Source organism: Coturnix japonica, chromosome 25, assembly GCF_054131305.1.
Source record: "Coturnix japonica strain WE chromosome 25, WE-NBRP24, whole genome shotgun sequence".
Taxonomy (NCBI): domain Eukaryota; kingdom Metazoa; phylum Chordata; class Aves; order Galliformes; family Phasianidae; genus Coturnix; species Coturnix japonica.
In genome coordinates, this window is record NC_140687.1 from 2,949,412 (window position 1) to 2,966,929 (window position 17,518).

A 17,518-nucleotide genomic window follows, 5' to 3' on the forward strand; every position below is an offset into this window, starting at 1 on the left:
GGGTTGCCCATACCCAGGTGCACAATCAGGCACTTGTTCTTGTTATGTGTTATGCACTTGGTGCTTAGTACCAACTGATACCCACTTCTCTGACTTGTCCACATCTCTCTGCAAGTCCTCTCCACCCTCAGTGGAGGCAACAGCACCTCCTCATCTGGTCTCATCAGCAAACTTGCTCAGAACATCTTCTAGTCCTGCATGCAAGTCATCTGCATAAACATTAAAGGAAAGTGGCCCTAAAGTGGAGCCCTGGGAAACTCTGACAGTGACCATATACCAGCCCAATGGAACCCACTGACTATAATCCTTTGGGACAGAACTACTGTCCAACTGCTCACCCACCACTGCTGGTGAACCTGAAAGGCAAAATGTCAGCGTGCTGGGACAAACAGACAAACACCAATATGGTTACATATAGCTGCATCAATTTATTACCCGAAAAGCCATACTTTTATAGGAGACAGACAGGGGCGTCCAAAAATCACACACGCTAATTGGAGGAAAGCTACTGCATTAACAACCCTATAACCCCCCTTCAAAGCCACGAGCCATTCATTCTTTTCCTAGAGATGTCCTTTGTTCTCATGCTGTTTATCCTGCTCCGCAGCTGCTGCTCTGTGAACTCCTTATCTCAATCCATGGCTGCTGCTCTGTAAAATTCTTCTTGTATTACAACACACCACGTAATGTTTCTGTCTAGCTGTATGCAGGAATTTCTGTCCAGAAGGGTGCTGGAGAAATAGTATCAAAATCTCTACTGAAATCCTCAAGGATTACATCAACTGCCTTCCCTTGTTCAGCTCAATGGATAAAGGTATCATAAAAAGACCTGAAATTAAATAGGACCTTCCTCTCAGGATCTTGTGTTGTCTGTGACCAATGACAGAATTGTCCTTCAGGTGTTTTTCCATAACTCCCACCATCATTTTCTCCATAATTTTACCAGGCACTGTAGTGAGACTGACAGGTCCATAATTGGCGTGTCATCTTTCTTGTTCTTCCTTACAATGTGACAACATTTTCCAGCTTCCTGTCAACTGGTATGAAGGCTTTATGATCGTTAATGGCTTTACGATCTCTCGCCTCCAACTGAAGCAGTAGTTAGACCAATTACCAAGTGACACCAAGGTGGTAGCGTGGTAAAATGGCGATTTATTGAAGCACACACGACCTTATATAACCTTTGTCCACTTCGTCTACGCCTACTGTATTACACGTAGCAAGATTCTTCCAGAATATGGGGAAGGGCCTGTCACGTCACAGCCCGATAACATCCCCGTATTTCGCCTAATACAACATTTCCCCCTCCCCATGCTTAAAAGGCTTAACCCGTTACAATACGCAACAATATAAATCTATAAACTTATAGACCTATAAATGTGTGACCTTGTATATATGTGTGAAATCTACAAACTCTATAGACTTATAAAATGTATAAAGTTCTCTTTAAATCTTAACACCTAAATCTCACCTTAAAGCCTATCTTGCATCTTATGATACTCTATTTGCGTATTAACCATTCTTTCAGCCATGCGTTGCAGGCAGCCTAGCAAGCATTGAAACACACACGGCACACAAGCCATAAATGCGAGGAATATGAGAAGCCCTATCAGCACTACCTTAAGCAATTGCTTGAACCATGGTGCAATACCACCAAACCAACTCTCCAACCAGTTACCAAAAGGATCATCTTGGATGCCAATCTTCTTGGTGTGATCTTTTAACCACTCCAACTTCTTGTGCAATGACTCACTATGATCACTCAAGTTAAAACAACACATCCCATCAAAGTCTTTACAACCATGACCCTGTGCGAGAAGCAAGAAATCAATTGCTGCTCTGTTTTGAAGCATAGCATATCTAATACTGTCAGTGTCTTCAAGTAGCTCACTCAGCAGTGTGGAAGTCATGTTAGCTTGTTTCACGGACCTTGTTTCACAAGGATTACAGTGTCATTCCCTAAATCTCTGCGTGTGATGTTAATAGCTGTTAGTGCACAGAATTCTCTGCATGGATCTTGTATGGGATTATATGATCTTACGTATCCCTGAAACTCAGAGGAGTTCCCCCATATAGGAATCCCAATTAAACATGTTTGAAATGGCGAGGTAGTTGATTGCAGGCTAAGACAGAAATCCGTCCTGCCTGTTTGTTTCGCCCAAGTAACCCACAGATTCCCAGGTTGTTGGATCAAGTGAACACCCCCCACCGGCGACCAACATAAAGACAAAAGACATAGCAGCATCAAAATGGTGTCTCTCGTTGGCAGCAGGGGTTGTTTCTCTGGGTCCTTTGGGTTCTTGAGTCTCAAGAATTTCTTCGGTATCCAGATGAAAGATCTTCTTCTGCGCTCCACCAGTTCAGGATTCCTTGGGCGGCCGATCAAGAGGTCCTGGAAGAGGATACTCAGCTCTTGTTATTTCCCTGACATTTTCTTTTTCACCACCAACCTCTGGCTTAATTTTTCTCGATGGCACCCAACGTATGTCTCCTGTGCCTTTGCATTTTACTGCTGCGTACCCCCTTCCCCAGACTAGTATGGACCATCCCGACTCCCAGGACCCATTATCCACCTTGATCTTTACTGGCGGGCCTTCTTCAATGATTCTTGGCCGCCAATGTTTCTGGGTGGGGGTCCTGGAATTTTCTCCTCGCTCAAAGTGATTTAGTGCATACAGTGCGCGGGCCAAGATTTCCCCTTGTTGTGATACTGGGATCTTTCCCGAATAGCCTTCCCCCTCCCCAAGGACACGAATCTTTTCTTTGAGGAGGCGGTTAGCCCTTTCGACGATAGCTTGGCCCTGCGAATTTCCCGGAATGCCTGTGGTGTGTGTGATATTCCAGCGAGCTAACCAATCTTTGGACGAACGCGAAATAAAGCAAGAACCATTGTCTGTTTTTATGTGGCGCGGCATTCCCAAAACTGCTATAGCCGTGGCCCAATGGTGTCGTGCTGCTGTAGAACTGACACGACCATGTTGTGTGGCTACAATGACGGTAGAGGACGTGTCAATAGTCACAGCCAGCCACTGTCGTGGGGCCATCCGTGGTTCCATTGTGAAGTCTGTTTGCCAGACGTCTAATGGAGCGAGACCACGAGGATTAACCCCCGCTCCTAAAGCTGGCGCAGAATTACAGTGAGGGCAGGTTTGCACTACCTCCCTAGCGACTGTAATCGGGATAGAACAGGCTCGAGCCAGTGCCTTGGCCCCTATGTGAAGTGCTGAATGAAGATCACGAGCTTCCTGCAAAGTGCACACCTGGTTCCCTGCTATCCGATCAGCCATGTCGTTTCCTGCTGTAAAGAAACCTGGCACCTCAGAGTGGCTGCGAACATGAAGGATGGCAACGGGTGCAACCCTGATAGCTAAAGCATCCTCTAACAGGGCTGCAGCTGCTGTACTCGGTTGCCCTTCCTTTCCCATCCGTAGCAGCATTTTTGCCACGAACACAGAATCCGTGACAGCATTGCAAGGCTTCGTGGGCCAAAGATGTAGTGCCACTGCCATAGCCCTAGCCTCGAGCATCTGAACACTTGCTGTCTTGTCTGTTATCATCTTGTAACTCCAGCCACCCTCAACTGTTTGCCACACAGCCACCCCCTGGCCCGTTGATGACGAAGCATCAGTGAAGACTGTAGGACCGTTCACAGGGGTGTCCAGGACCCTGTGTCGCAATGATATCTGGAGGGGTTTTGCCAGTTCAAAAATTGGCAGTGAGTCTGAATAGCAAAACTTTCCGCTGAAGTCATAAACAGCCAATGACACCTCATCTGGCAGAGGTTGCACATTTCGAAAAGCTCCTGGTAAATAGATGACTTCCAAGTCCTTCCCGAAAGCTCTGATCGCAGTGAGGCGAGCCTTTCGCAGCAAATATGACAGCTGTTCTAGCCATGTGGTAAATGCTCTCACCGGCTGAGCAGAAAATAACCATGACAGTGGGCGTGGCCGAGAGTTCAAAGCATGCCCAATCACTGCAGCTGAACCATGCTGGCACCTAGTGACCGCAGCCTCCAACGGGCGATCAGGTTCCCACCTGGCAAGGGCATTGGTGGAGCAGGCTGACAGTATCTCCTGCCAGGCTGACTCCATCTCTGGATTCCAATGCCTCTCCTCTTGTGGGACTGATCCCTTCAGTTGATCATAGAAAGGTTTCATGAGGCGCGGAGGGATGCCAATGGCATTCCTCACCCATTGCAGTGCCCCCACCAACTTCTGCACATCCCATAAGTTTGTAATTTGAGGCTTAATCTCCAGCCCCTCCGGGATTACTGTGGAAGATCCAAATTTATAGCCCAGGAATTCAATCCCTGGTTCTCTCTGGATCTTTTCCTGAGAGATCACAAACCCTGCAGAGATGAGGGTGCGGACGATCTGCCCCTCCAACGTTTTCAACTGAGCATCATCAGGTGCAACAAGCAGCAAATCATCCATGTAATGGGCGATTTGGCATCCTGGCAGTGCCTTTCTCACTGGTTCTATGACTCTGCTCACCACAAGTTGACAGATCGTAGGTGAACAGACCATACCTTGCGGAAGAACCTTCCACTGGTACCTCTGAGCTGGCTCTCGATTATTTACAACCGGAACTGTGAATGCAAAGGCTTCCCTATCCTGTTTAGCCAATGGGATAGAGAAGAAACAATCCTTTAGATCAATGACCATCAGAGGCCATCCCTGTGGGACTGCTGACAACAAAGGTCCCCCTTGCTGGACAGGACCAAAGGGGATGATCTGTGAATTGACTGCTCGGAGATCGTGGAGCAGCCGAAACGATCCAGAGGCCTTCTGAATGACAAAGATGGGCGTGTTCCAATTGCTAAGCGATGACTCTATATGGCCTAGTGCAAGTTCTCTGGAAACAAGCTGTATGAGCGCTGCCAATTTTTTAGCAGGAATGGGCCACTGATCCACCCAAACAGGAGATGTATCCTGTTTCCAACGCAGCGGAATCGCATGCTGCAGCGCCAAGTGGTGGACAGTGGCCCTTAGGATAAATTTGTCAGCCGTAACCCAATGAGAAGAAGAAGATCTCTGCCTAGCAGAGATCCCCTGATCGGAGCTATATTGGGGGTGATGAAAACAGTTTTTTCTATTGAGCCATCTCGATTGATGATTGAAATTCCCACTTCCGCATCCGACACAGAGGTGGTCATTTCACCCCCCACCCCTATCAGGACCTTTGATGTTGCAACCTTTGGCCACTGGAATGGCCAATCGCGCTCTGCAATAACAGTAACATCTGCACCAGAGTCCAACAAAGCTGTAAGGTACACCGTCCTAGGACCTAGTGTAGGCACTCCAGGGTCCAACGTCATCATGACCCTCACCAATGGCCTATCACTTAGATCCATGGTCAGCGCCACCGTGCCGCTGGCACCCTCCCGTTCCAGTTTCCCTGCGGCAAAACCTCAAATTTTCGACAGTGACGCGCAACATGTCCAACCCCATTGCACAACTGACAACGTTTTCCTTGCGGCTTGCTCTGCCCAGCTTTCTTGGGGCATTGTGCTTTAAAATGACCATGCTGCCCACACTTGAAACACGGACCTTTTCCCTTCTCATCCCCAGTGTGAGCTGCCATCATCACTGCAGATTTAATCGCAGAGCTGACTTCGGCAGCCATTCCCTGCACGGCAGTTGCCAAGCCATCATTATTGGAGGGAGTATTTTTCTGATGATCTAGCACATATTTGATAATCTACCCTGGGGTGTTCAAAGTTCCAGGAGCTGCCCTAATTATCTGCTGAACGTCCGGGAGCGACTTTTGCTTGAGACAGTCTATCACAACCAAAGGCTGGACTCCCTTCGGGAGGTCAGACCCTTCAATGGCACGAATCAAGCGATTTGCAAAATCAGAAAATGACTCAGAAGGCTCCTGTTTGATGTCGGACCACGGGAGCACAGGCTCCGCAACTTTAGCCACTGTCCGCAGCGCCTGAAGGGCTGCCTTTGTAAGCGCAGCTAACTCCCCCGCTCTCAGCCCTCTTGCTTGACCCTCCGGGGACCCCACCATACCATCTGCTAGTCCCTGAAGGCGCAAGAGAGTAGTTCTTTCAACCCTAGCTCCACGGCCCTGACCTGTATGCGCATTAGCCGGATGATTGTTATTACGAGCTGCCTCAGCGACAACAGCCTGAAGCAATCTATTCCATTCATCATACCACAGCGTGTACTGCACGGGCTCAAGAATCACTCTCATGAGACTGACCACATCGTACGGCAGGAGACTTGAGGCCATGAGAGCCTCAATTGCTGACATAGTTACCGGAGAACGCAAGCCCTTGTTCTTAACTAACTCTGCAAGGCGAGTAATCGCCTTGGAATCCAGAGGGGTCCAAGCCGGACCGTCCTGTTTCACTATTATCGGGAGGGCAAAAGCTGTTGTTTCCGGGTCGGCTGTCTGGAGGTCCTCCCTTGTCTGGGCCCAATCAGTGAAAGTGGGTGGGCTCCACGGTACGGGTGCCGTGGGGCCACATCCCCCTTGGGCGGCCCCCTGGGCGGCCCACGCAGGACCACATCCCCCTTGGGTGGCACCTTGGGCGGCTTGGCCAGCCCCTTGGGCGGGCCACATGAAATCATCACACCCACATTCACCTTCACTATCACATGGGTTGGCACAATCCCCCCCTTTCTCGGCATACGCACAGCAACAGGCGGGACCCGACAACGAAGAAGTACCACCCCTCCTTACACTTTTCCTTGGTGACACCACACCTCCCCCTTTCAGCTCTGGTGGGACCACACCTCCTCCTTTCAGCTCTGGTGGCACCACCATGCCTCCCCCCTTTCTCTCTCCCTTGTCCTTGTTCTTATCAGGTACAGTAGCAACATCGCATTCCTCGAGGGGCTTCCCTCCCCCTTCATCCCTGTAGGCGTCCAATGAAGGATACGAGGAGTTAGGATAGGGGGGCGGAGGCGGGGTGTCCTCCTGTTCAGGGCTGCCTTCTGGAATGTCCGTCTCAGGCGAAGGAACAGGTGTGTTCGGGGGAGCTGGCGCCATCTTGCCTTGCACTGAATCTGTAAGAGAGTCAAGACTCCCCCCCCGGCCTCCCCCCGTCTCCAAACCCAGAATGTCTCTAGCACGTTGTTTTGCTAGCTTCTCCTCCCGTGCTGCTTTCAGCGCCTCCAAGATAAGTCCCCATACTTTGAATTCTGATACTTTTCGAGTGGCCAGCGACCTTTGAGATAGTGCGGCCGTAATTCCATCCCATCTGCCAGGATTGTATAAATCAGACGGGTTTGTTAAAAGCCCTTCCTTTTCCAGCAGCGAAAGAACTGCTGTTACCTCCTTTTTGGAAGGAGCCTGTTTCCCACAGTGAAGTTTGCAAGCGTGAAGAATTACCTTGATAACGGCTTCCATGTCGCCCCGGCCGAACGTAGTTCTCCTGGCCGCTCCCTGGCGCTTCCCCGAAGGTTCCTGGGGGTCCCCGAGATTCCGAGATTCCGGGATTCCGAGCTCGCTCTCCCACCAGTCGAAGAGTGATGGCCACTCCTCTTCGACCCTGGGCTTCCACTACTCCGCGACGAGAGGATTCGCTACCGCAGTGGGATCCTGCTGCCGTTTAGCAGACAACTACCTTCCTCCTAAAGTCCCTAATCACGCCTAATCGTGACGAATCACGTCGGCGGTCACCATTTGAAGGCTTTATGATCGTTAATGGCTTTACGATCTCTCGCCTCCAACTGAAGCAGTAGTTAGACCAATTACCAAGTGACACCAAGGTGGTAGCGTGGTAAAATGGCGATTTATTGAAGCACACACGACCTTATATAACCTTTGTCCACTTCGTCTACTCCTACTGTATTACACGTAGCAAGATTCTTCCAGAATATGGGGAAGGGCCTGTCACGTCACAGCCCGATAACATCCCCGTATTTCGCCTAATACAACACTGGTATGACCCTAGATTTATTAGATGCCATTGAAATGCGAGCCCAGAGCATGCTAAAGTGTCATCAGTGCAAGAACGTAGATGTGCCATAGCTTTGCAAAGCCTTGAAATCCAGACTATGCCACAGATGGAGCAGAGAGGAAAATCTGCCTCTTCTGTTCTGATCTCATCCATTTGGTAAGCAGAATATCACTACATGCTCCATAGGGACAGGTGCAAAAGACACAATGGGTGCCCTAAGCACGGGGCTGCAGTGGTATTTAGGATGGCCAAGAATACCTCCATTCTGGCCCTCAGCTGATGCTTCAGAAGGAGGTGTCTATCTCATAGATTTTCCGTCACAGTTTACAAGCACTGGCACAAAACTAGGATCACCCAAGGCACCTTGGGCATCACTGAGAGACTGTGTATGAGCAGTGCAGTCCCTGTGGAATAAAAACCAAGGATTCAGATGAGGGACTCACACACAGACACCTCACTGTGCACATCTGAACTCAGCTAGGTGAATTTGCAACTCCTGTGGTTCTTTGAAAAACTGATCCCAATTCAGCCCCAGGGTTTCCATCTGAGGATGAGATGCCTAACACTAGAATAAGGATGGGATGGTCTGATGATAACAGGACAAATGGAAATGGATTTAAATTAAAAAGGGGAGACATAGGTTAGATGTGAGGAACCTATTTTTTTACACAGCAACACTGGAAAATGTTCCCCTTAGAGGCTGAGCATGATGATGGATGGGATCCTGGTTTTACTCTGGGTTTACCCTCACGTCAATCCAGGTTTCTACTCATACTTTTCTCTAGCTGAACTCTCACTTTACTCAAGGTTTTACTCACAATTTACCATCAGGGTGTGTGATCGGGAGATGGGCTGGTGGAGTGACTTGCTGGCATCCCCGAGGGAAGGCTGCCAGGCAGATACCCCCAGAAAAGTGGTTGACTCCCTGCCCTGTCACAGTCAGACAGACCTGACTGATGAGGAGGGTTGGAAGAGAGTCCCAACTCAACGTCACAGGAGCCCCCCCATGCCTGCCTAGCCCTCGACCCCTGATCCATCTAAGCAACAGTTTTGACACTCTGAAATCTGAAGGAGATAAGAATGGGGAGGCAATGGAGGATCTGCCTAGGAGGGAACCTAATGCAAGGCAGTCACTACCAAGCCTTGTGACTTCCTCTGCCATGAAAGAAAGAAGGGTGGCAGTGGTGGGTGACTCCCTTCTCAGAGGAATAGAGGGCCCCATTTGCAGACTGGACCCGAGCCGTCAGGAAGTCTGCTGCCTTCTTGGCTTCAGGTCAGGGACATAATGAGGAAACTCCCAATGCTGGTTAGGTCCACTGATTATTTTCCACTACTCATAGTTTAGGTGGGCAGTGATGAAATTTCTTAGATAAGACTACAAACTATAAAAAGAGATTTCAGGAATTTAGGCCATTTAGTTCACAAAGTGGGAGATCAAGTGATTTTTTGTTCTATACCTTCAGGGGCAGTGAGGGACACGGAGCAGGCTTGGAAAGCAAAGCAATGAACAATTGTCTCAGAGGTTGGTACTGAGCCAGAAACTTTGAGTTCTTTGATCACAGGACAGTTTACTTGGCCCATGGTCTGTTATCCATGAATGGAACCCAACTGTCTCAAAGGGGGAAATGAATCCTAGCACAGACGGTAGCGGGGCTTATCGAAAGAGCTTTAAACTAGCTATGATGGGGGAGTGGACAAAACAAGGCTTACCAGAGATAAGCCTAGGGAAATGCTGTTTGAACTGGGAGAGAGGCAGATGCCTCAGCTGAAGTGCGTCTACACCAACGCATGCAGCTTGGTCAACAAGCAGGAGGAGCTGGAAGCAACTGTGCATCTGACAAACCATAACCTAGTTGCTATTACCGACCCATGGTGGGACCACTGCCATGACTGGAGTGCTGTGATGGATGGTTACAAGCTCTTCAGAAGGGATAGAGGAGGAAGGAAGGGTGGTGGTGTGGCCCTTTATATTAAAGAGAGTTTTGATGTTGTAGAGCTTGGGCTTCAGAATGAAGTGCATGTTTGTAAGGATCGGGGGAAAGGCCTGTAAGTGTGACATCTTGCTAAAGGTTTCTTATAGACCGCCTAATTGATGGGTGAGGCATTCTATGAGCAGCTTACTGAAGTCGCACAATCGCCAGCATTCATTCTCTTGGGAGACTTCAACCTCCCTGATATATGCTGGGAATATAATAAAGAGCAGAGGAATCAGTCCAAGAGGTTTCTAGATTGTATGGAAGACAGCTTCCTTATGCAGCTGGTATGAAGTCCTACCAGGGGTGGTTCCTTGCTAGACCTGCTCTTCACTAACAGTGAAGGACTGGTAGGAGTTGAGAAGGTTGGGGACTGTCTTGGGCAGAGTGGCCATGAAATGGTAGAATTCTCTATTCTTGGAGATGTCAGAAGGGTGACTAGCAAAACTACTATCCTGAACTTCTAGAGGGCGGACTTTGACCTGTTCAGGACACTTGTAGCACAGGTCCCTTGGGAGTCGCTCCTTATGGGTAAAGGGGTCCAGGAAGCCTGGACACTCCTCAAGATGGAAATCTTAAAGGCACGAGATCAGGCTGTCCCTGAATGCCATAAGGTGAGCCATAGGGGAAGAAGACCAGTGCAGATGAACTGGGAAAAACTATTGAGACTCAGGAAGAAAAAGAGAATCTACGGCCTCTGGAAGAAGGGGCAGGATGCTTGGGGAGATTACAAGGAAGTTGCTAAGGTATGCAGGGAGGAAGTTAGGAAGGCACATTACTTCCCTGTCCCTTAATCCATGCCCAGAGCCTCTCAGCCATGTCACTGCCAACTGTAAGCTCCATGCAGAGGTCAAGTGGGACACAGAGGGCACAGCCTTCTGCTGGGTGGATGCAAGTGTTGGTGGAACCAGATGGGACAAAGCCCTCCCACCATCCCCTCCTGGGAAAATGGCCACCCCAAGAATGGCAGTCTGCCTCCTCCATGACCCCATCTGAAATGCTCCTGCACTGATTGATTATAGGGCTTTAAACCAGGTCCAAATGGGGAAGGGTGGGGAATTGGATGTGACAGAGAAGGGCTGAGGGATATTGTTGCTGTTGGAGATTGAATGGAAAGCCTCTGAGTTGTTCTATAGGATTGTGTGAGGATTCCTCAGAGAAAGTCTTGTTGCCAATACCCCGTCCTAAATCTTACTGTGTACCCTCTGGGGGTAACCCCAACCTACTGCTGCCCTAAAGTGCCTGTAGACCAGTGCGGGTAGCATGGGAAATAAACGGGACAAATCAAGAGAAAACCACAGAGCTTTTCCTTCCATGCAGGCTGCTGATTCTGAGCAAGGCCCTGAACATCAGTACCACAGTGTAGATGCAAGACCCAGACAGGCTAAATCAAAACATGCTTCTGGAAGGGGATGCTTTCTGAAGAATCCTTACACTAATGAGAGGACCACAAACATTCACTCAGTGAACTCCAAATCTCCGTGCCTTTGCAGGCCTAGGGTCTTGTTTGTCTCACAGAGACATGGTGGAATGGTTCCCACCTCTGAACTGTAGCAAAGTAGGTACAGACTCTTCATTATGAGTAGGCAATGAAGATGAAGAAAGGCTGCTGCCATCTGTGAGAGTGCACTGAGCTCTGCCCGGGGATGGCAGAGGAGCCAGCTGAGAACTTATGAAAAGGTTTCAAAAAGAAGAGCAGCATATTTTGTTCCTTGCTTCCTGATCAGGAAGAACAAGAGGAGGGGGACAGGCAGGAATCTGAGTTACAGCTCAGAAGAATTTTTTTTCTTCAGACTGCCTGCTATGGTGCAGTGTTTTGGTTCTAGGAGAAAACCATTGATAACACTCTGATGTTTACAGCTGCTGCTAAGCAGTGTTGTACGGAGCCAAGGCCATGGTCAGTAAAGGGCACATGGAGCTGGGAGGGAACAGAGTGAGGACAGCTGACTGATAGTGGCCAAAGAGATGTTGTCTATCAGCTGACAGCAAGCAGAAATTGTATTGAAATGGGTGGGAGTTCATCTCAGTCTCTTCACTGCTCAGGGCCCAGCTGAGCATCAGTCTGGTGGTGCTGAGCAAGTGCTTGTGCATCAGTTGTTACATACGATTCTATATCAACGGATTTATAGTGATAACTATTACTCCTCTCCTTTTATCTCTTAGTAAACTGTTTTGTTACAACCCAGAAGTTGTACTCTTTTTCCCAGTTCTCATCCCCATCCCACTGGGAATGGGGCAGTGCACAAAGCACTGTGAGCTGCTGAGCCACATGTTGGGTTCAACAACCACAGTCATTTTGGTGCCTGATGTGAGGCTCCAAGGGTTGTGGTAACAGCACATCTGTCCAGAGTGGACAGGGCTTTGTGGGAGTTGGAGATGTGCAGGCCATGGTGCTGATAGTTTCCCTATGTGTGAAGCTTGCTGAGTCTTCTCATGAAGCTGCATTTCACAGCTCCTTGCTTGCTGCTTGTTTTCCCTGCTGCATCATTTGTCAACTCTGGATGCTGGATTAGGGTATTTATTTTGCTATGCTGTTTGACCTTGGTTTGTACCACGATAAAATTGGCAAAGTGAAGTTTTGTGCACATTCAGCTCTTTGGACATCTTTGGGTTTTGGAAGTAATATTGTTGGTATGATTAGGAATTACACATTTTACACTGTCGTCTCTGGGAGACCAGGGGTATTCAAGGAGAGACTGGATATTGTGTTGAGGGACATGGTTAAGTGGGAGCTATTGGTAATAGGTGAACGGTTGGATTGGATGATCTTTCAGGCCTTTTCCAGCCTTGGTGATTCTATGATTCTAGGATTGAGGTTAAACAATTATTCAGGAATATCAGTGAGAGATCTGCCCCAAGGTGAGAAGGCTCTGCATGGCAGGGGGTGTGGGACAGTCTGGGCAGCTGCCTGGAGTGGTGGGCACCCCCAGGGCTTTGGAACTTCATCTCCGAGCAACTGCAGGATCCTGAGAAACTGGTAGAATATTGGAGACAGGTCTGCTGTGGCACTGGTAATCCTGAAAAGGCCCAAATGACTGCAGTGTGCCAGGGCCTGGCCCACACCTACTGAGCTGTGTTCAACACTATTCAGCATCTTCAAGGGGAAGAGAGCTGGATCTGCTGACAGTGCTGCAGCCTCTGCAACTCCTGGCACAGTCCCTGCAATAGCTCCAAGTTTTTGCTACACATCCTGCAGTTGCTCCAAGCTCTGGACAGATCCCACTGTCACTCCACCCCTCATAAGGAGCTCTGCGGTCACTTATGCTACAGGTCCTGTAGCTGTTCCAAGTATTGAGATAAGAAAATTAAGCAAACCCCTGAGTGCTGCTGTAGAGACGACGGGACTGCTGTGAGACACACAAGACCTTCAGGCCTGTAGAAATGAGAGGACTCGAATCCTCTGTGCACTGTATCAGTGTAAAGAGAGGAGGAATGAAAAGAATTAGTTGTGCTTCTATCTGTGGCTGTACCTTCCCCAAATCCAGACAAAGTTGGATAAGAGAAGAGCTAAGGAAAAGCGTATTTTGAATGCTATTTATTTATCTCTTAACCTATTCGGGGAATCTGGTTCCATGTTTACATGAGTTCTTGGAGTGAGAAAATGGATAGTAGGTGTGAAAGAAGTGAAACAAATTTTTATTTATAAGTTCAATAACATTTTTTTGCACGTTGCTATATCTCACATAATCAATCAATCAAAGATGCATAAAAGATGAAGAACCATCACTGGGAATCATGCGATGAAGATGTGCACTTTATTGAAGCGGGAATAGTGAGTATTGCAACACCTTCCTGAGAGCGTGCTTGATCTCCCTGTTCCTCATGCTGTAGATAATAGGGTTCAGTGTTGGAGGAACCACTGAGTACAGAAGTGCCACTGTCAGATCCAGGAGTGTGGAGGGAATGGAGGGGGGCTTCAGGTAGGCAAAAGCACCAGTGCTGAGAAACAGGGAGACCACGGCCAGGTGAGGGAGGCACGTGGAGAAGGCTTTGTGCCGTCCCTGCTCAGAGGGCATCCTCAGCACAGCCACGAAGATCTGCACATAGGACACAACTATGAAAACATAGCAGCCTACGTCTAAACTGATAGTAAAAATGAGAAACACAACTTCCCTGAGATTTGATTCTGAGCAGGAGAGCTTGAGGATCTGGGGAATTTCACAGAAAAACTGGTTGACAACATTGCCTTGGCAGAGAGGCAGTGAAAATGTACTGGCAGTGTGCAGCAGGGAATTGAGAACCCCAGTGCCCCAGGCAGCTGCTGCCATGGTGGCACAAGCTCTGCTGTCCATCAAGGTCCCGTAGTGCAGGGGCTTGCAGATGGCAACGTAGCGGTTATAGGACATGATGGTGAGAAGGGAATACTCTGCTGAGAGGAAGAAGGAGAAGAAAAAGAGCTGTGCAGCACATCCTGTGTAGGAGATGGCCCTGTTGACCCAGAGGGCGTTGGGCATGGCTTTGGGGAGAGTGGTGGAGATGCTGCCCAGGTCGAGGAGGGCCAGGTTGAGGAGGAAGAAGTACATGGGGGTGTGCAGGCGGCGGTCGCAGGCTACGGCTGTGCTGATGAGGCCGTTGCCCAGGAGGGCAGCCAGGTAGATGCCCAGGAAGAGCCAGAAGTGCAGGAGCTGCAGCTGCCGCGTGTCTGCCAACGGCAGCAGGAGGAACTCACTGATGGAGCTGCTGTTGGGCATCTGCTGTTGTTGGGCTTGGAGTCCTGCTCAGAGTGCAGAAGATAATGACAAGTCCAGACCATTCTCAGAGGCACTACTCCTGCTATACTATGAAATGTTTTAATTCTCCTACAACAGTGTACATTTAGCACCATTACTTGCATTTAATTTCATGTAGATCAGCATTCCTTAAGCAGAAGCAGCATATGGAGCTCTAACCTTCCTCTTATTTTCTTATCCCTTCTCCCTGGATATTTTCATCTGTTTCAAGTCTCATATCTTTACCCCAAGTGCTCTTAGAGCTGCCTGTTTGTAGGATAAGTGAATTATTCATGCCTACAGAAAATGATGATAATTCCATCCTTCGAGAAAGGGGAGAGTGAAAGCACATCATGTGTGAGTGTTCACAAAACAAGCAATTGATTGATGAAAAATTCTCAGAACTCTTATTGCCCCTTTTAGATTTCTGACTCCAAACCTCTTTGCCTCAGAACAGGAAATGAAAACCCCCTGCCTTGGTTCTCCTCTTGCAAAGTGCCCTCAGAAACATTCAGTTGTGCAGTGGAGCTGTGATCCCCTGCCCCAGGCAGCAGCTGTGGCAGCACAAACCCTGCCGGGGGCTCCTTCCCCCCACCCGTCTCCCCGCAGCGCCCTGGGCAGCTCCCCGGGCAGGCTGAGTGCTGAGCCTGGCAGGCGGCAGAGTCCCATACCCGGCACACAGCCCCTGGGGCACAGCAGGGACCCTGCTCTGCAGGACAGCCCTGGGCACCCGTCTCAGCTGGAGCAGAAAGCTTTTTCCACAGTAAAGAAACATGCAGTGCCTGCAGTCAGATCTCCTATGGGATGTCCCAGTTATAGTTACCCCTTAATTAAAAGCAGCTCATGGTCAGCTGTGAGACTTACCCTGTCATGGTCTGTGAGCAATGCTCCTGCAGTGAGTTCACAGCCCGCTCACACCACACACATCCTGCAAGCTCTCTCCAATTTCTCTCCTCTCCTTCTGTCACCTGCAGGCTGTGCTGTGCACGAGATCTGCTCCTGGGCACAGCTGTCTCTCTGCAGCTCTGCCCACTTTTATGAGCTCCTGTGTCCCAGGAACCTGGACAAGCAAGCAGCAGATTATGTCATTTTTATCCTTCCCACTCATTTCCCCTGACATGTCCCTGGGTCCTCATGGCCAACAGCTCCTGAAAGACAACAGCATCATGACTGTGCTTTGAAATCCGCTCAATTAACCACCACATGTCCAGTGGTCAGTGACTGATTGGAGACATATGGGGAGTGCTCCCAGAGATCGTTTGATGAAACAATAAGGGCAACCAGACAAGGAAGGCGAGGTTTGGACTTTCCCTGTGCAGGGCAGTGATCCAGCTGAGGCAGCGCAGAAGTCTCATCCCTTGACAGAAATCCTGGAGCTGAAATGGGATTCAACTCCCCACAGAACCACAGGAGCTGGGATTCCTCTGGTTCAGCTCAGAAGTGCACAAGGAGTTGCCTGCATGTGAGCTCCTGCTCTGAGTCCTCGGTCCTTCAGCTGGGAGGCAGCTGCTCACACACAGACACTGGGTGATGCCCAAGGTGCCTGGGCTGCTCCTGATGTTTGCAAGTGCTTGTAAACCGTGTGGGAAATCCCTGAGATAGACACCTCCTTCCTGGGCATCAGCTGAGGGCCAGAGAGGGGATAGTACTGGCTGTCCGGTGAATTCACTCACAGCTACAAGAGCAGCACAGGGCCTTCAGGAAAGCCATGCCCATGGTGTGTCCATGCTGCTACGTCACCTCCAAGACCCACGATCGGTCTAATGTTTGTGTGCCACCTTCTGCACACTGCTTCTATAGATGAGCTATCCAGTCAGGCAATGTCCAGTGATGCTTTTCAATTAGGATATTTACTTCTGTGCTTTTGCACTAATGCAAACAGCAACACACAAGAAGCTAGAAATCTTGGTAGAGCTGCAGGCCTGAGCTCCTGTTTGGACCATGGGGACACAGTTTAATCACAGAATCACAGAATCACAGAATCACAGAATTACCCGGGTTGGAAGGGACCTCAAGGATCATGTAGTTCCAACCCCCCTGCCTAGCAGGGCCACCAAACAATACACATTTACTAGATCAGGTTGCCCAGGGCCCTGTCCAACCTGGTCTTGAACACCTCCAAGGATGGGGCATCCACAACCTCACTGGGCAGCCTGTTCCAGGACCTAACCACCCTTCTAGTAAAGAACTTTCCCCTAACATCCAACCTAAATCTTCCCTCCTTCAACTTAAAACCATTTCCCCTAGTCCTGCTATTATCAGCCCTTTCGAAGAGTTTACTCCCCTCCTGGGAGTAAGTTCCCTTCAGGTATTGAAAGGCTGCAATGAGGTCACCTCGCAACCTTCTCTTCTCCAGGCTGAACAAACCCAACTCCCTCAGCCTGTCCTCATAGGGGAGGTGCTCAAGCCCCCTGATCATCTTTGTGGCCCTCCTCTGGACCCTTTCCAAAATCTCCATATCTTTTTTGTACTGAGGGCTCCACACCTGGACACAGTACTCCAGATGGGGCCTCACAAGAGCAGAGTAGAGAGGGACAATCACCTCCCTATCCCTGCTGACCACCCCTCTCCTGATGGAGCCCAGGATCCCGTTTGCTTTCCGGGCTGCCAGAGCGCACTGCTGGCTCATGTTAAGTTTCTCATCTATCAGGACCCCTAGGTCTTTTTCAGCCGAGCTGCTCTCAAGGACAACTCCTCCCAGCCTGTACAGGTGCCTGGGGTTCTTCCGGCCCAAGTGCAAAACCTTGCACTTTGCCGTGTTGAACCTCATTAGGTTCACCCGAGCCCAGCTTTCCAGCCTGTCAAGGTCCCTCTGAATGGCATCTGTTCCCTCCACCGTATCGACTGCACCACTCAGCTTGGTGTCATCAGCAAACTTGCTGAGGGTGCACTCCATTCCCTCATCGATGTCATTAATAACG

At 49.5% G+C, this 17,518-nt stretch overlaps 1 protein-coding gene across 1 annotated transcript; it reads right to left on the bottom strand.

Moving 5' to 3' along the window:
- Positions 1–5,670: 5,670 nt before the first annotated feature.
- On the bottom strand, positions 5,671–7,362 carry LOC146756835 (uncharacterized). Its single transcript, XM_085523821.1, has one exon. It carries the CDS (start codon positions 7,360–7,362, stop codon positions 5,701–5,703), a length of 1,662 nt encoding a protein of 553 aa, XP_085379947.1. The 3' UTR covers positions 5,671–5,700.
- Between the last annotated feature and the right edge of the window lie 10,156 nt (positions 7,363–17,518).